Genomic DNA, 16,698 nt, shown 5'->3' with positions numbered 1-16,698 from the left:
TTTTCTCTTTTAATTTCTTCTCATTATTAATATTACTTGTATATATATACTTATTACGGTTAATTTTTTTTGTGTATTATTATTTTTATTATTATCATCATCATCATCATTATTATTATTATTTATTATATAAATGGGTGGCGGCAATGGTTTAAAAAAAAAACTTTCTTTTCTTTTCCTTTTATCTCTTTTTTTATTATTATTTATATATTTATTTAGCGTGGTTGTCTACCATTTGTATTTTCCTTTTCTATATTTATTTTTTTAACTTGCTTTTCTTGCATGCATAATAATTATTATCATGTAATATTAAATTTATGAATATTTTTTACACTTTGCAATATTACCATGGTATTTCATATCAATTATTTAACTTATTTTTTCCTTATATCATATTTATTTTTACATTTTTTTCATTCTAAAAACAAATCCAACGATGGAATTAGAAATATCTGGGAGTCCGTCAGGGAATCGGTTCTTTGGAAATCCAAGATTCGATTTCCAATATTTTTTTAAAAAAATAAAATCTTATCTTATTTCTTATTGACCTAATTTTGAAGATCTTTCTTAAATTTTCTTTTTTAGCTGTTTAGAAATTTTTACTTTACAACTATCCCTTTTATTTTTTTTTTAAAAAAAAGATTTAAAATATAAATCTATATTTTATATGTTTTCCTTAATCAACCTTTTTAATAACTCACTTCTATTTCGCTAAAAATATTCTTATGATGGAATCTAGAAAATTTGGGAGTCCGATTTCCTAGATATCTTAAGGTGAAGGATCACATCTTTGGAAGTCTAAGATTTGATCCCAAGAAAAAATGAATTTAATCAATGTTTTTAAAAAGATCTTTATTCAAAGACTAGCCTATGATAGATTTTGAGAAATTGTAATAACTTCTCATTTTCTTAGGTTGAGAAATTTTCCTTCAATATATAGTCTAATTAATGGAATATAATTCCACTTATTTTATGAGATCATTGTTTCAAATATTGAAGTAATGAGGGATGGAATAAAACAATAGTTTTATATAAATTTAAAAATATTTTCATTTCAAAATTTTAAATTTGGCCACCGTTTTTCTAAATGGGTGTTGTGGGGTGCTAATACCTTCCCCACACACAAATGACTCCCGAACTCAATTCTATTTTTCGCAGATCATTTTTTAAAAATTATTTATTTTATTTCGGTATCCAATCATATCGTAAAAATGATTGGTGACAACTCTTATTTTATTTTAAAACTTTCTCTTTTAAGGACGTCGACCGCTCCACGTTGTCTCGGGCATGAGGCGACAATACCTATTTCTAATTTGAGTATAAGATGTAAAATCTGGCTAAGTGTTTTGAAATTTGCGTTTTGGATAAGAGGAGGTGTTTTGAAATAAGACTTCGAATAAGAAGTTGGTGTTTGAATCAATCCGCGGAAAGAATTGAGTGATAAAAAATTATGTGGTTAGTATAAGTTGTGTGACGAAGAAGTTAGTTCGCGATGGGATTTTGAGAAAAGAAGGATTTGCGGTAGGACCTATATGTTTAAACGTTTCACGAGAAAAGGTTGGATAGTCCGCAAAAGAAGATTTTGTATTAAGACTTTTGAAAGTTGTGTTAAGTGGTTAAAGTTATTCGTGAAATGGAAAAGGTTGGGTAGTCCGCAAAAGAAGTTTTAGCAATAAGACTTTTGAAAGTTGTGTTAAGTGGTTAAAGTTATTCGTGAAATGGAGTTAGGTGAGAAAGAAGATTTGGCGAGACAATATCAAATCTGACTTGACAGAGGTTTGATAGAGGTTAACGTGTAAAATTAAAGATTAAGGATTTAACCATAACTAAAGTTAAATATTAATTTTACACGTGTAAAGTTTTAAGTAGGAGCTGGAAAATGGACAAGGATTTGAGAATGACTAATTTGGGTTAAGGAAAAATATAAATACAGAATTTGGTCATTAAGTAAGCACAAAGATTTTGTAGATGAGCTAAATTGCTGTCGTTTTGATCTTGCAAAAAGAAGAAGAAAAACTAGGTGTTAAGTGTTGTGGTTGTTCCGCGAGAAGGCTACGTGAGAAGGAGGAGAGAAGATTTTTTTAGTAAGGATTGGTGAGAATGCTTTCTTTCAAAGTGTTCTTTTAAACTATTTATATGATTTCAAACATGTTTTACAATGTTTAAGCTTGATTTGATGACTACGATATTGATTAAGAAAAATGGTTTTTAAACCATTAGCTGCTTCCTTAAATGAGCTAACTGTTATGTGCATATAAAGTTAAAGGCTGCCATATAGAAAAGACCTGCATGGTGGAGTGAAGTTGGCCAATGTAGAAAAGGACTGCATTGTGTTAGGCTAGCTACCTGAGTAACAAGGACGAATCTATATATTCTCATATGTTGTTGATACATTAGTTTAAATGCGAGGTCATGAGACTAAGTGTAGAGAATGATTTGGAATCCTTGACAAAAGAAATGGTTGTAACTAATGTGTGATGTTTTACAAAATGACGTGTTATTAATAAACTTATTTGTGTTAAAATGCATGATTTGATGAAATGATTTTTGGAAAGGCATTGCGAAATGGATTTCTAATTCCATCATCGAATTTTTTTAGAATGATAAAATGTAAAGATAAATATGATATAAAAAAAGTTGATATAAAGTACCATGGTAACATTGCAAAGTGTAAAAAAAATATTCATAAATTTAATACTACATGATAATAATTATTATGCAGCAAGGAAAATAAGTTAAAAAAAAATAGAAACAGTAGACAACGAAAATATATAAATAAATAATAATATAAAAAAGGAAAGAAGAAATAAAAGAAAAAAGAAAAAGATTTTTTTTTTTAAATAGAGGCACCCATAATAATAAAAATAAATAAATAAATAAAGTAATAATACATATAACAATAATAATTTTTATATATATAAGTAATAGTAATAATAATAAGAAATTAAAAGAGAATAACAAGTAATATAAAAAAAATATTAATAAAAGTATAGTAATAATAATAAAGAAGAGTAATAAATATAAATATAAGTAATGACATAATCTTATTCTCTTTATATTATTAGAAAGAAGAAAATAAAGATCAAGATAAAAATAACAAAAACAATCTTATGTCTCTTTGTTTTTTCCTATTTTTTGGAGAGAAGAAAAGAAGACTAAAGAGGTTTTTTAAAAAAATAACAAAGAAAGTAAAAGAAAACCAAAAAATAATAGGAAAATTCATATACATTTCTTTTCCTTAAAAGAAGAAAAAAAAAATTCAAATCTCAAATAAAATTATTCGTTTATGAGATGCGGATCCATGAGAGTAAGTCCCTACCAAATGCAACTTCTAACAAAGCCTATTTCAACCTATAATTTGATTTCCTAAAGAGAAACAAAAAAGAAAAAAAAAATAAAGATAATGAAATGAATTAGAAAACTCACCTTTGTAAGAGATTCTCACTAAAAAATTTCTTCAATTTCTCTAACTATTTTTTTTTCTAAGCCCAAAGAATTTTTTGTTTAAGAAACTCCTCCAAAGAATTCTTTATTTAAAAAAACTCTACCTTTTTTCAAATGACAAAGGTCCCTATTTATAGACCGGGTGTACCATAAATTAGGGAAAAAAATCAAAATTCGATATTATATTAATAAAGTAAATGTTATTTTCCTAAAATAAATTAATTAAATTAAATGAGATTTTGTAAAAAAATTAATAAATTAAATGGATATTAAAAGATTTTTTTTTGTTTAAAATTAATTTTTTTCTATTATGATATAAAATAAGTTAGAAGATTTTATTTAAAAAAATTAATTTATTTATTAGTAAAATAGTATTAAAATATTTTATTTAAAATAAATTGATTTATTTTTATTTCCTAAAATAATGGAAATGAGATATTATAAGATATTATGTTATTACTATTTTTTTATTTTTTTAAAAATAAATAAATAAAAGTTTAGCCATTATTACTCATACAAATAGGTGGCTACAAGTTTTGGTTATGTTACTTATTGTACTTTGGCGTTTAAAGTTGACTTCCGTTGTGTTTTGATTTTCGTTTGGTACAACAAAAGAAGTTGAAGATAAATTAAGCGATAAGACCAATTGTAAAGTTTCAAGCTAAATCACATCATATCCGTAATACTTCGTGTATTTTGGTTGATTTGCGGATCGAAGTGTGACAACACTCCCTCAAACGGCTATTTATATTTTAATGTGATATATGGTTTGGGATGGAATCAGTTGGTTTCACTTTTTTTTTTCGCTATTGTTCCAATTCGATCAAAACTATGTCAATTCCACTGCCCATCTCTACTTATGTCAACATTATTATGCCTATTGTGTACTTATGTTGCTGTAGTTATTCATACCTAATTGCCTAATTTTTGCATACTTAATACCTAATTGATTGTCATTTTCCATTGTTACGTTCAATTGACATTTTCTATTTTCTGAGATACTTGTTGGTGTTTAATGCTTGCTATCTTATTTATTACTATCTTTCCCTTTACAATATATATGGCCCTTGGTTCCTTGTTCCATTGCACATCCCTATGTTAGATATTTTCACTATCTTCTCCCTCTTTGGTATGTTTATCCACTCTATGCTTTCATTCTTTAGCACACACTGACTTCTCTGCTTTCTTCATCTTGGATTTTGAACTATGTTTACTTCCCCTTTTAATTTTATTCCTCTATTAAAATTGTTGTGTATGTTTACCATGCTTCATTATCATGCTAACTTCAATTATTAGTACTATTTTTCAATTACTTTATCTGTCTATGTAGTCCTATGGTTCATCCCTTTGTTGTGCAGGTGTGAAAGAAAATTTTTTCTATTCACACGCTACTTGTTATACTTTGCTTTGCATTTACTTGTGATGTCATTTTGTCCACTACACAAAATTCTACGACAAATAAATTCTTTTTTAATGACTTTACGTTAATTACTTAAGTCTGAGGCTACTTTCGTTCTCTTACATTATGTAATGATGCTTGTGTATTTTATTGCATGGTTCTATGGATTTGAAAGGTTCGATTTCGGTTAAGGTATGTTCTCACAACTTTTCTTTCTCTTACCATTATGTAATCTATAACGACCAGCGTAGATATGTTTTCTAATCTTTGGTTTCGTATTTTCAGGTTGTAGCAGTTAAACAATTCATAAAAGAGGTACTACGGTTATAACCATGTACTTTTTGAAGTTCCGTCTATTTATTGTTTTGTTCATGGAATGCTATAATAACTTCCTTTGTTCAATGTTTGGTTTCATCCTGTAAACAACCATTTGCTTATCGCCTTCATTTCGTAATATTATCTTAAGCAATATTTTGCTTCATTGCTTGATTTGCATATTGGCATAAATAAATTGTTTAAAGGTGATGGTCACTTGAGCATCAATTGTTTAAAGGTGATGTTGACCGAAGCATCAATGATCGAATCATAAACAAATCGTTTATTTAAAATTTTAAATTTTAAAGCAATCAATTCAACCCACTTAAATCAGGAAAATTTTAAAGAGAAATCTCTCTCAAAGTTTTTTGTTCCTCAATCTTACTCTTACCAAGATTACATTAAAGTTTGGTTTAGAGTATTCTAGTTTTCAAGTATGAACCCTTTGTGGTTCATTTGTTTTTGTCAAAATGTCTACAAAATTAATTTTCCGTTATGATTCATTCAATGGTGGAAGAATTTTGGTCTCACGTAGACAATATTCTATTAATACCAATTCAAGAATCCTACTTTCATTTTTCAAAAACAATTCAAAAAAATTCATTTCATAATTCAATGAGATTTTGTGTCTTTGCTTTCAAATTCCATGAATATTTTGTTGGAGTTTCAATACAACATCATATCCTCCGTACAAAATGTTAATTAAAAATCTCAAGATCAAATGGTGAGAAAAATACAATTTTCAGCATGCCACCATCAAACACATGAAAGAATGGTTCGCAGAGAACAATTATCTTCAAGACATTGATCAAAGAAAGAACATTGAGTTCCTGAATGATAAATCAAAACTTCTTGCTCTGCTAGCTCAGGCCACAACTGATACAAATTTCCAAAGATTATTGTCAACAGAGTGCATCATATATCGTCATCAAATCAACATCTTCTTCCATATAGGAGCCAGAGTATGATCTAGACGACCTGCGTTCCTCGACTTATGTGAGCTTCGAATCCAAGAACTTGTTTCATAAAGAAAATAGGATCAATATAGAGTCTTCTCGAAGAAGATTTATATTCAATAATAATAATAGTTTATTACTTTTAATTAGGAGAGAGAGAAAAAACATAATGTATATATTCGAATATCTAGTATGATCGATGATTAAACTCTGTAAATATTTTTCTGTCATCCAGAAATCCAAGTAAAAAATGAAAACAAGCGCAATTTATGTCAAAGTCCAAGAACCAAACTGAAATTGTGTGTATATTTCATGTAGTGTTTGACTACATTTGATGGTCCCTACTCTAAGTTGCAATTGAAAACCTGGTGAGTCTATTGGTCAGTCTGTAATCCATCGTAAGGAATACGATTAATGGTATACATAATTAATACTTGCAAAACAAGGACATCAATGATTCTTTAATAAATCCACTTTATTAAAGAACGAAGGAGGTTGCTTCCATTTTTTCCATTGGACAACAATTCTATGTTTTATTTTGAAAAGAAAATATTTGCAATCATAATGTGGCGCCCCACCTGACCAATTCACTATATGTGATGGAATGGAGATGTGATCGCCTAGACATCCTATGCGAGATTCTTCGCAAAGTTACGCGACGAACGTCTAGTAAGAAGAATTTAAAAGACAATCGCAAGAAAACTTAACGTGAAATGTAAACTTCGATGAACTTCGAGAATTTCATTGATAATTCGAATATAGGTACATCCAATACTTTTACAATATTCTTCATAAAACTAGTAAACACAACTCAACAAGACTTGGACTTCCCTCGTCCAGCTACTATATGGTATGTTAGTAGCAGTGACCACTACCAAAACGATGTGATTAAGGGGCACGATCGACGATCAAGATTGCAAGTTCAACGTCGGATGTCCTTTGCTACTTGGGGAGGGGGGAAATAAAACAAAACAATTGAAAGGTTGGACGAAAACGCCTAGTGAGTGAGATATTTTATCACTTGTCTTAAGTAAATCGAGTTTGCCTTATCGCAACATAATCATTTGCCAAATCAGATGTTATAGCAAAATGTAAATCAAATATCACAATATTTATTACATTGCACGCCTCTCGTAGATTCAATTTGCATATTCAGTTACGTCTTTGTACCCTCTGCTTGACTCAAGCGTTTACCACACTCTTTTGCCAAGGTACGGTCATGCGAAGAAAACTCAACGCATTTGACAAATACCATTAATTTTCTCACGCATAATGCGTCTTCTAATAACAAATCACATAGCAAGCAAAGAGCATCTCATTCAAGATCACACAATATGAATATGACATTCTATTCCAGATCACACCGTAAGATTAATGCATTATATTGCTTAGGGTACAAAAGTATTCTCATTTTATCTTTTTAACATCTCACAAGCCTTTTTCATTTTCTGAATAATACAGACCAACACCATCAATAATACATGTCACATCTCACACGTTTCAACATATTTACCATATAAGGTTTAAAGAATTTGGTTTAGGGTTTAAGGTTTCTTTTGGAAGTTCACACATCATACTGCATATGCATAAGTAGTTTATTACCTAACTATGGTCTTTCAATTCATTCACGTGTGTCACACGCATTTGAGGATTTAAAAGCAAGAGAAAATTTATATCATCATGGTTTCAATAGAAATACGTTTAAGAATTCAAATACATTTTTTAAATTCTTTTTATTTATGAAAAATATTTGTAAGAAGAACCACTCAAAGTAAACTAGTTTTTTAATCTAACTTCCTCAGCCAAGAGTTTTCCTTATACTTCTCTGAATCCTTGTTGAAAATGAGGTCGTTCTGCATCTTGAATCTTTGGAAACTTCCCCAATTCTTTCTTAACAAATTCAAGCTAAATGCACATTTAAAACGACCTGAGTTCCTCTATTTATAGATCTCTCCAATGACTTTTTTCATGCTGGAATGATTACTCTTGCCAGCAGATAGCTAAAGTGGTCCAATCTTAAAATGTCATATGTCTCCCCTTATTCTGAATTCGGATTGGGCAGCAGGGTCCAATCAATCATTGACCTACTGACATCGAGGTCACATCGTTGTTACTAGGTGAAGTAGCTTAACCCCATTTGCCCGTCGAGTAACTCTCTTCGCCTAGAGGCCTTCCATTGCTTAATCTCTTCACATAATGCATTCTACTACTAGAAATCTCTTTGCACTACATCCTTATTGTAGAGTCTTTATCGCTTTAGTGGTACGTGATCAGGGTCTTACAGATAAGGTTTGCAAAATTATTTTATGATAATATTAATAGTTGTAATAGTCTCTAGGTATAAACATTATGTAACATAATGAAATATAGGTAGTGGAATTTTTCACCAATTTTTGCTTTGATATGTTTAGGTACAATTTTTACCACTTTATGTTTTGTATAAAAAAACTTTAAATATTAGGTTTCCTAGATCAACAAAAATCTTATTAAATAAGGGGTCTTGTCCTATCTAATTCGATCTTATCTACTTTTTCAAAATCTTATCAGATAGGGATCCTGTCCTGTTTGATTTGATCTTATCTTTTAATTTTCTCTCGCTATTTCAATTGTGTTTGAAATTCGGGGTTTATAAATAGACTTTCAAGTTGTAATCCAAAGGCACATCGCACAATATTATCGAGCTACTAACAATAAACTCCTAATAGGGGTCCTATCCTATTTGATTCAATTGTGTTTGAAATTTAGGGTCTATAAATAGACTTCCAAGTTGTAATACAAAGGTGGGTCGCAGAATATATATTATATATCCATCTATTAACAATAAGCTCCTAATATTCCGACTGTTTTTCTCTTGTAAACCATCGAGCATAATTCTTTTTGCGGTTAGCATTGAACAATTGCTATCACAACCTTCAATAACGTTCAAATTCATTTCAATTTATTTCAAATTTCATTTTCGGGGGAGAAGGGACTGAGTTGATTTTGGTTCTCTTCCAATAAATCTTTTTATTAAAAGATAGTGTAAATACTTTGTGTGGTTGTTGTACTAAAATAATAATAATAAATGGTAGAATTTTTCAAAAGATAAAAAACTCATATCAAGCCATTCTTATCAAATACAAAGATCTTTTTTAAAAATAATGTAAAATTTGAAACATATGTCAAAAATAGGTTGAGTGCAAAGCTATTTTTAAAATACAAATACACGACTTCCATACCGTGGACGCCACATTTTCTATTTTTTCCTTATTTATATATATATATATTACATTGGGGCCTACATTTTTTTATTTTCTCATTATTCATATATATGGGTCCCACACATTCCACTTTTTCTCATTATTTATATATACATACCTACATATAATATAATATATATATTAAACATTCAAAATCTACAAATATCTTTCTTTCTTTATTAAATTAATTTATTATTTTTTCTTTATATATATTTAAATATCTCAATCTTCAACTTTTCTTATTAAATTCATTTTTTCTAATTTAATTTAATTATTATTTAGTCTAAATTATACATTTTTTATTTCAATTTTCAATATTTTAAAAAAAAATCCAAATATTAACCAAATATGTTATTAAAAAATATATTAAACAAATAAAAATAGTAATAATAATAATTAAAGAAGTTGAAGTTACTCACAAGAATAATAATAATAATAAATCAATCCACAATACTAATTGATTAAAAAAATAATATATATATATATATATATATATATATATATATATATATATATTAAATATCTCAATCTTCAATTTTTCTTATTAATTTATATTTTCTAATTTAATTTAGTTATATCTTAACAAAAATTATATATATATTTTTCTAATTTTCTGTTTAAAGAAACACATATATTAACAAAATATGTTATTAAAAAATATATTAAACAAAACAAAATAATAATAGTAATCGAAAGAAGTTGAAGCTTACTCTAAAAATAATAATAATAACAAATTTGCAGTCGAAAATTATCCGTTAAGTTTTTTAAATTTAATTTGTAATCGAACTAATTTTTGTTTTTTACCTTTTGCCATAAACATGATTTTTTTTATTCAATTACCAATATGCATTGGTGGCTACAAGTGTTATTATTATTATTATTATTTTTGAGTAATTTCAACTTCTCTCCATTATTATTATTACTATTTTTATTTGTTTAATAAATTTTTAAAAACATATTTTGTTAATATATGAGTTTTTTTAAAAAAAATTGAAAATTGGAAAAGAAAGATATGTATAATTTTGATTAAGAAATAATTAAATTAAACTAGAAAAATGAATTTAATAAGAAAAGTTGAAGATCGAACATTGCGATATTTAAATATATATAAAGAAAGAATTAAAAAATAAATTAATTTAATAAAGAAATATATTTTTAGAATTTGAATGTTTAATATATATATTATTATATGTGGGTATATATATATATCAATAATGAGAAAAAAGTGAAATGTGTGAGACCCACGTATATAAATAATGAGAAGATAAAAAAAATGTGGGATCGAGTGTAGTATATACATAAACTCATTTATATTTTGACGTATGTTTCAAATTTTACATTATTTTTAAAAAATATCCCAAATATAGTATAATATTTTATAAAAAGTATATATATATATATATATATATATATATATATTTGTATTAAATCAATCACCAAGATGAGAAATCCGAAGAAGCTAATGAAATATCCCATAGTTAAGAAGTTTTCCCTTCTAAATAATGTACCAACAGTTTAGAGAGAATAATTCCAAATAAATATATTATTGGAAATTTTAGTCGAACATTGTTTTAGGAAGGTTGTTCATCAAAATAAATAAGGCAAAAGGAGAAAAAATTATTTAGTCTATTTTTTATTTGATATGATTCAATCTTTTTATACTAATCATCTTCCATAATTATGTCATTTAGATGGTGTTTGACGTGTGGAAAATATATAATAAAACAGTATGTTGTAAACCAAGGATATAGTGCTAACAAATATGTAAATATACGACACTATTCATATTGATATTGACAAAGATAGAACAGTAAGACAAATATAAACAAAGATAGAGGACTATACAATCAGACATTGTCGTTTTATTTGGTTCCTTCACTTCTTTTTCTTTCTTAATTTGTTTTTCTTATGCCTTTCCTTTAGATTTTTTTGTCTGGCTAGTTGATGTGTTTGATTCTTACTCACCATCTATTTATAAAGAAAAAAAAAAGAAAGTTAGGGTTATTAAATTAAATTAAACTAATATACATTCAAACCTGTTTGTATGGGAGATAGATAGAGATAGATGATGGAGATAGATTGAGTTGTGGAACCAAAATATTGAGCAACGATGAGAACGCCTTAAACAAATTTTCGAAGATTGATGGAGAACAAGATGAAGAAAAATTTCGAAAAATTTTGTTGCAGAAGGTAGGTGGAAATGAACGATTGAAGAAAAACATGTACAATGAAAGTCAAAGGAGTGTAAAGAAGAGGAAAAGTTTGAACAATGGCCTTCTTTTGATAGCGTGTTGATTTTGATGGTATATTTTTTTATAATTATGGGTGATTGAACTTTAGTTTTTCTAAACGATCATTTATACTCACATAAACGATTGTGCATACATATACGACGATCATTCAACGCACACTTTTTTTCGCAAAATTGTTATATACAATGTAAATATTTTGTCAATTTATTATATTTTTTTTAAAAGAGCCCGACCTTAGTAAAATTGTAACATAATTAATTAAATTAAGGGTCCAATTTGATGAATTAAAATGTTTAGGGTTAAAATTAAAATAACCTTCCAAAAACAATGTTGAGTAAAATTTCCAATAATATATTAAAGGTACCTTTGGTGGAGTATTGATGATGAGTTTTCAATAGAAGGGAAAACTTCTTAACGTATGGGATATTTCATTAGCTTCTTCGACATTTCATCCTTATACTATATTTGTTAAGAAATATATTTTCTTATTTTCATCCTTATACTTTTCATCATCGCTAAAATCAAAAAGAAATATATTTTATAAAATATTATACTATATTTGTTAAGAATGACTTGATATGAGTTTTTTATCTTTTGAAAAATTCTACCTTCTTTGTTATTATTATTATTTATTACAACAACAACCAACTATTTACATTATTTTAGATTCATATTTCAAAATTTGCCGTTTCCCGTATATTTCAAATAATATAATAAATAGAGAAACAATTGTAATTGTATTTGATAAAATTACTTAAAACAACGTAATTTTAGATTTTATCGATTATAGACATCTGCTAGACTTTTATCAATGTACGAGCTAGTGGACATTAATAAATGTCTATTAGTGTCTATCATGAATATAATTTGAAGTTTTGCTATATTTTATAAATATTTTGGTTTGGTTCGATATTCTTCATTTGAAAATATCCCAAGATAAATACTAATGCATAATTTACCGATAGTTATAATAAATAAATAACTAGTTGTGCATAAAATACTAAAAAAATTCCCATCTCCTTTTTTCTCCCCTTCCTATATATATTTAGGTTCACAACTTAAGTTCCCAAAAACAAGTAAATAGTATGGCAATCCAGCAACATTCGCCTCTTAAGCTGGAACCATGGAATGACTTGAATGGCAAAGTGGTGATGGTCACCGGAGCATCCTCGGGGCTTGGTCGTGAGTTCTGTCTCGATCTTGCTAGAGCTGGATGCAAAATCATTGCTGCAGCACGCCGAACCAGTAGACTCCAATCTCTTTGCGACGAAATTAATGAACTTGACTTTTCAGTCTCGTCATCGGCACTCGCCTCCCCTATCTCCCCTACGGGTGCAGTCGAGAGCCGTCCAGCGGTGGCTGTGGAGCTTGATGTTTGTGGCAATGGAAAGAGTATTGAGGAGAGCGTAACAAAAGCTTGGGATTATTTTGGATTCATTGACACATTGGTTAACAATGCTGGTTTAAGAGGTAAGTGCATTTATTTAGAGATGAAGAAGAGGACCTTACAAACTTTCCTTTTTTTTTTTTTTTATTTGTTTAATTATAATATTTAATTAGGTGTGAGAATTGAATATTTGAGTTTGAGGCAAGTAATACAAATTATTGCTATGAGGTAGATATATATGTTACGATTTGAGTCTATTGTTGTAAAAGCCAATTTATGTTGCTTTCAATTGAACAACTTTTTTGGTTCGAAAGGTAAGAGTAAACAATTTTATCCTTAAAACATCATACTTTACTCTCTCAACTTTCATAAATCAACCAAATAAAAATAATTGTGTTTTTATTTCTCGTTTTATTTTCAATTGAGCTCTTCCTCGCTAAGTAAAAAATAAAGGGAAATCATATATATATATATATTATGAAATTTTAAGAATAGAAAAAAATAGTTGAACTTTTTTTTAAATATAGCAAATATGTCATTGATAGATGTACATCAATCCATTTATAAAAATAAATTTTTGTACTATATTTAAAAATATTTTGATTAATTTTTGTTACATTTGACAACATCCTTTTAAACAATGTACCAATTTTGATCTTTAGATTTTAAAATTATAACATTACAAGAAGTGTGTAGGTGTCTTAGTTTTCTGGTAAGCAGTACACCAAAAAGAAACTCAAACCCCGTTAATCTATCTAAAGATTCATCTTATTTTTTGATATATTAATTACAAAAAAAATCACGTTTTGTTAGGGATATTTTGTAATGATCACTATGCTAAGCTTACTTGGGTTGCTTGGCTAGGAATTTTCAATCAACTCTTGGCCACTAATATACAATGTTTGGTAGTTAAGCTATATGATCAATTTATTATCTAACATTGGCTTTAATCAAAGACATAGTAGCACTTCAAAAGTATGTCAAATCTTAACTTCCTAAACATATGTTGCAATTTTAACCCTAAATAAGCATTTCCCACTTCAAATATCTTTGAAAAAAGTTTCTAAATTACACATTCAATAGTTTATAAAATATGCATATAAGATACCAATTAATACAATTTTAAAGAAAAAAATGACATTAGAGAGCACAGTTATTTAGTTGTCCACTTGTACTGCATCAGTCAAACTTATTTTATGCAAAAGAAAAAATTATTTTATTGAAGGAAATAATTGTGAGTTTACAATTTTTTTTTTTTGTCAAATCACTTATTGACCTAAAAATGAACGTAAGAGAAGAAGAGATACATTGTAGTAAATTTAGTTAGTAAAATTGTAACATTAATTAAATTAAGGGTCGAATTTATAAAAGTTTAATTAGGGTTAAAATTAAAACAACTTAAAATTTGTAATAATATATTTATTTGGATTTGTTTTTCTCTAAACGTTTGGTGTGGATTATTGATGATGAATTTTCAATAAAAGGGAAAGCTTCTTAATGTATGGCATATTTCATTAGCTTGTTGGATTTTTCAACCTTGGTGTTTGATTTAATACAAAAGAAAAATATTTTATGAAAAATCACACACATGTATATATATATTTGTTAGAATAAGTTGATGTGAGGTTTTTATCTTTTGAAAAACTCTAACTTTATTATTATCTTAAATCAATCATTCAACCACAAACATGGCTAAAAAATTGCTATGCTAAACTCACTTTGATAAAAAGAAAATCAACATTGAGAATTTGAAAGTTGGTTTACTATTTATGTATTACGCTCATTTGTTAGGGTAACATAAAAGTAGTTACACTTGTGTTAAAATAATACTTTCACACATGTGCGCGGGTAGTTGTCGCTCATCTAATATGTAAAACTCAAACTATTTAACACCAAAGACATGTCGAAAATCAAAGTCAATTTTCCCTACAAATAAAATGATATTCTTTCAATTGACAATTTTATTATATAATGTTATTGCTTATAGGGAGTGTAAAGTCTCCACTTGAATTGAGTGAGAAAGAATGGGATGATACTATGGACACAAATCTTAAAGGACAATGGTTGGTATCAAAATATGTGTGCATACTCATGAACAAAGCCAATAGAGGTGGGTCTATTATCAATATTTCTTCCATTAGTGGTCTCAATAGACCACTAGAAATGGGAGCAGTTGCTTATATTACTTCAAAGGCTGCCTTAAACACTTTCACTAAGGTAAGCTCATTTTCACATATATATAAACTCTGTTCGAATGTAGATTTTCATTTTTAGTTTGTACTTTAATTAATTATGAGATCAATCTCACTTTGTACATATCTGCGTATGCATGTATCATTGATAGTTTGTTATTATCCTTAAGTATCTACACCAGCTTATCCGTATATCTTCACTAATCTTATGAGACAATCTGTCTAACCCTACGATTTTTGAATGTCAAACAAACTTGTCTCATATATAGTGCAACCAAACAATAACCTAAGATAAATTTGTATTTGACATATTTAATGTTATTTACAGCTTTGACCCTATGATTTAAAGAAGTAACGTGCTTTATACAAACTCTAACCTTAAAGGTAATGTTGCTCTTTAGAGAATGTAATTAACACATTGTTATTGAACCACGTGAAAAAATGTAGTTCTAAATTTCTTTCGTTAATTATTTGTGATGACATTAAGTGATTTATTAATTTACAATTATTTATTTATTTTGTGGATACTATGATGGCAAGCAATGAACAACAAAAGTTTTCAATTCTATTTAGTACAAAAAAAAAAAATTGTTGAGTATACCATAGTTTTAGTTTCAATTTAGTGCAGATTTATAGTTTTATTAACAAAAACTCACATTGTATTGTTAAGGTTAAACTGTATTAATTAATTAATTGAAAATAATGATGAGATTGTAATGATGTGAAACTTGAAATTATTTACTGTGACAGGTTATGGCGATGGAATTAGGAGCACACAAAATTAGAGTGAATAGTATATGTCCTGGACTATTTAAATCTGAAATTACAAAAGATCTTATGAAAAAAGATTGGATTAAGAATGTAGCAAGGAGAATGGTGCCTTTAAGAACATTTGGAACTTCAAATCCAGCATTAACGACAATAGTTCGATACTTGGTGCACGATTCTTCTAAATACGTCTCGGGTAACATTTTTATAGTTGATGCAGGCAGCACATTACCTGGTGTTCCAATCTTCTCATCCCTTTGATGAATTTATGTTTGCTTGTTGTTGATAATTTGTGTAAGACCCTACTTACCTGAAACGGTAATATCCTTGACCTTTAATAATGAAATAATAATGCAAAATGAAACTTTGATTGAATAGGTGCATTTAGTCACTTCTTTCACTAAATTAGATATAGAAAATTGTGAAGATTGACGTGGCAAAATGGCATGGAAAAAAAATATATTATTTGATCTCTCTCCCCATCTATTGGTCTCTTGTCTATGTATAGTCTTAGGGGTGTACAAATATGGGTTGAACCCGAATAACCCGGACTACCCAACCCATATTATAAGGGTTGGGTTGGGTTAGGTTAAAAATATGGGTTGAGTTTGGTTAAAAAAATTTGATTTTTTCGGGTTGGGTTGAGTCTCGGATTGGAGGGTTGAAAAATTCAGTTCAACCCAACCCAACCTGAATTAATGTAATATATAAATAAATAAATAAATTATTTTAATAAAAAAACAAAT

General features: G+C 27.9%; 2 protein-coding genes across 2 annotated transcripts; both read left to right on the top strand.

Annotated features, from left to right (window-relative positions):
* The first annotated feature begins 4,463 nt into the window (after positions 1-4,463).
* LOC116403279 lies at positions 4,464-6,556 on the top strand. The gene is made up of 4 exons (XM_031883886.1): positions 4,464-4,573; positions 5,019-5,035; positions 5,129-5,158; positions 5,905-6,556. The coding sequence occupies exons 1-4, from the start codon at positions 4,540-4,542 to the stop codon at positions 6,124-6,126; spliced, it is 303 nt and encodes a 100-aa protein (XP_031739746.1). The 5' UTR covers positions 4,464-4,539; the 3' UTR covers positions 6,127-6,556.
* A 6,089-nt stretch (positions 6,557-12,645) lies between these two features.
* LOC101207105 (3-oxoacyl-[acyl-carrier-protein] reductase FabG) lies at positions 12,646-16,327 on the top strand. Its single transcript, XM_031884715.1, has 3 exons — positions 12,646-13,075; positions 14,980-15,209; positions 15,935-16,327. Exons 1-3 carry the CDS (start codon positions 12,691-12,693, stop codon positions 16,211-16,213), a joined length of 894 nt encoding a protein of 297 aa, XP_031740575.1. The 5' UTR covers positions 12,646-12,690; the 3' UTR covers positions 16,214-16,327.
* Positions 16,328-16,698: the final 371 nt, after the last annotated feature.

This window comes from Cucumis sativus, chromosome 4 (genome assembly GCF_000004075.3).
Source record: "Cucumis sativus cultivar 9930 chromosome 4, Cucumber_9930_V3, whole genome shotgun sequence".
Lineage (NCBI taxonomy): Eukaryota > Viridiplantae > Streptophyta > Magnoliopsida > Cucurbitales > Cucurbitaceae > Cucumis > Cucumis sativus.
This window is presented reverse-complemented; position numbering and strand designations above follow the sequence as displayed.

What these genes read in the sequence shown, in the direction of transcription:
- LOC101207105 (XM_031884715.1), top strand. Translation starts at nt 12,691, where the DNA reads ATGGCAATCCAGCAACATTCGCCTCTTAAGCTGGAACCATGGAATGAC. An exon ending in TAACAATGCTGGTTTAAGAG is followed by an intron (nt 13,076 to 14,979) that starts GTAAGTGCATTT and finishes TATTGCTTATAG; the next exon opens with GGAGTGTAAAGTCTCCACTT. An exon ending in CCTTAAACACTTTCACTAAG is followed by an intron (nt 15,210 to 15,934) that starts GTAAGCTCATTT and finishes TTACTGTGACAG; the next exon opens with GTTATGGCGATGGAATTAGG.
- LOC116403279 (XM_031883886.1), top strand. Translation starts at nt 4,540, where the DNA reads ATGTTAGATATTTTCACTATCTTCTCCCTCTTTG. An exon ending in TTAAACAATTCATAAAAGAG is followed by an intron (nt 5,159 to 5,904) that starts GTACTACGGTTA and finishes TACAATTTTCAG; the next exon opens with CATGCCACCATCAAACACAT.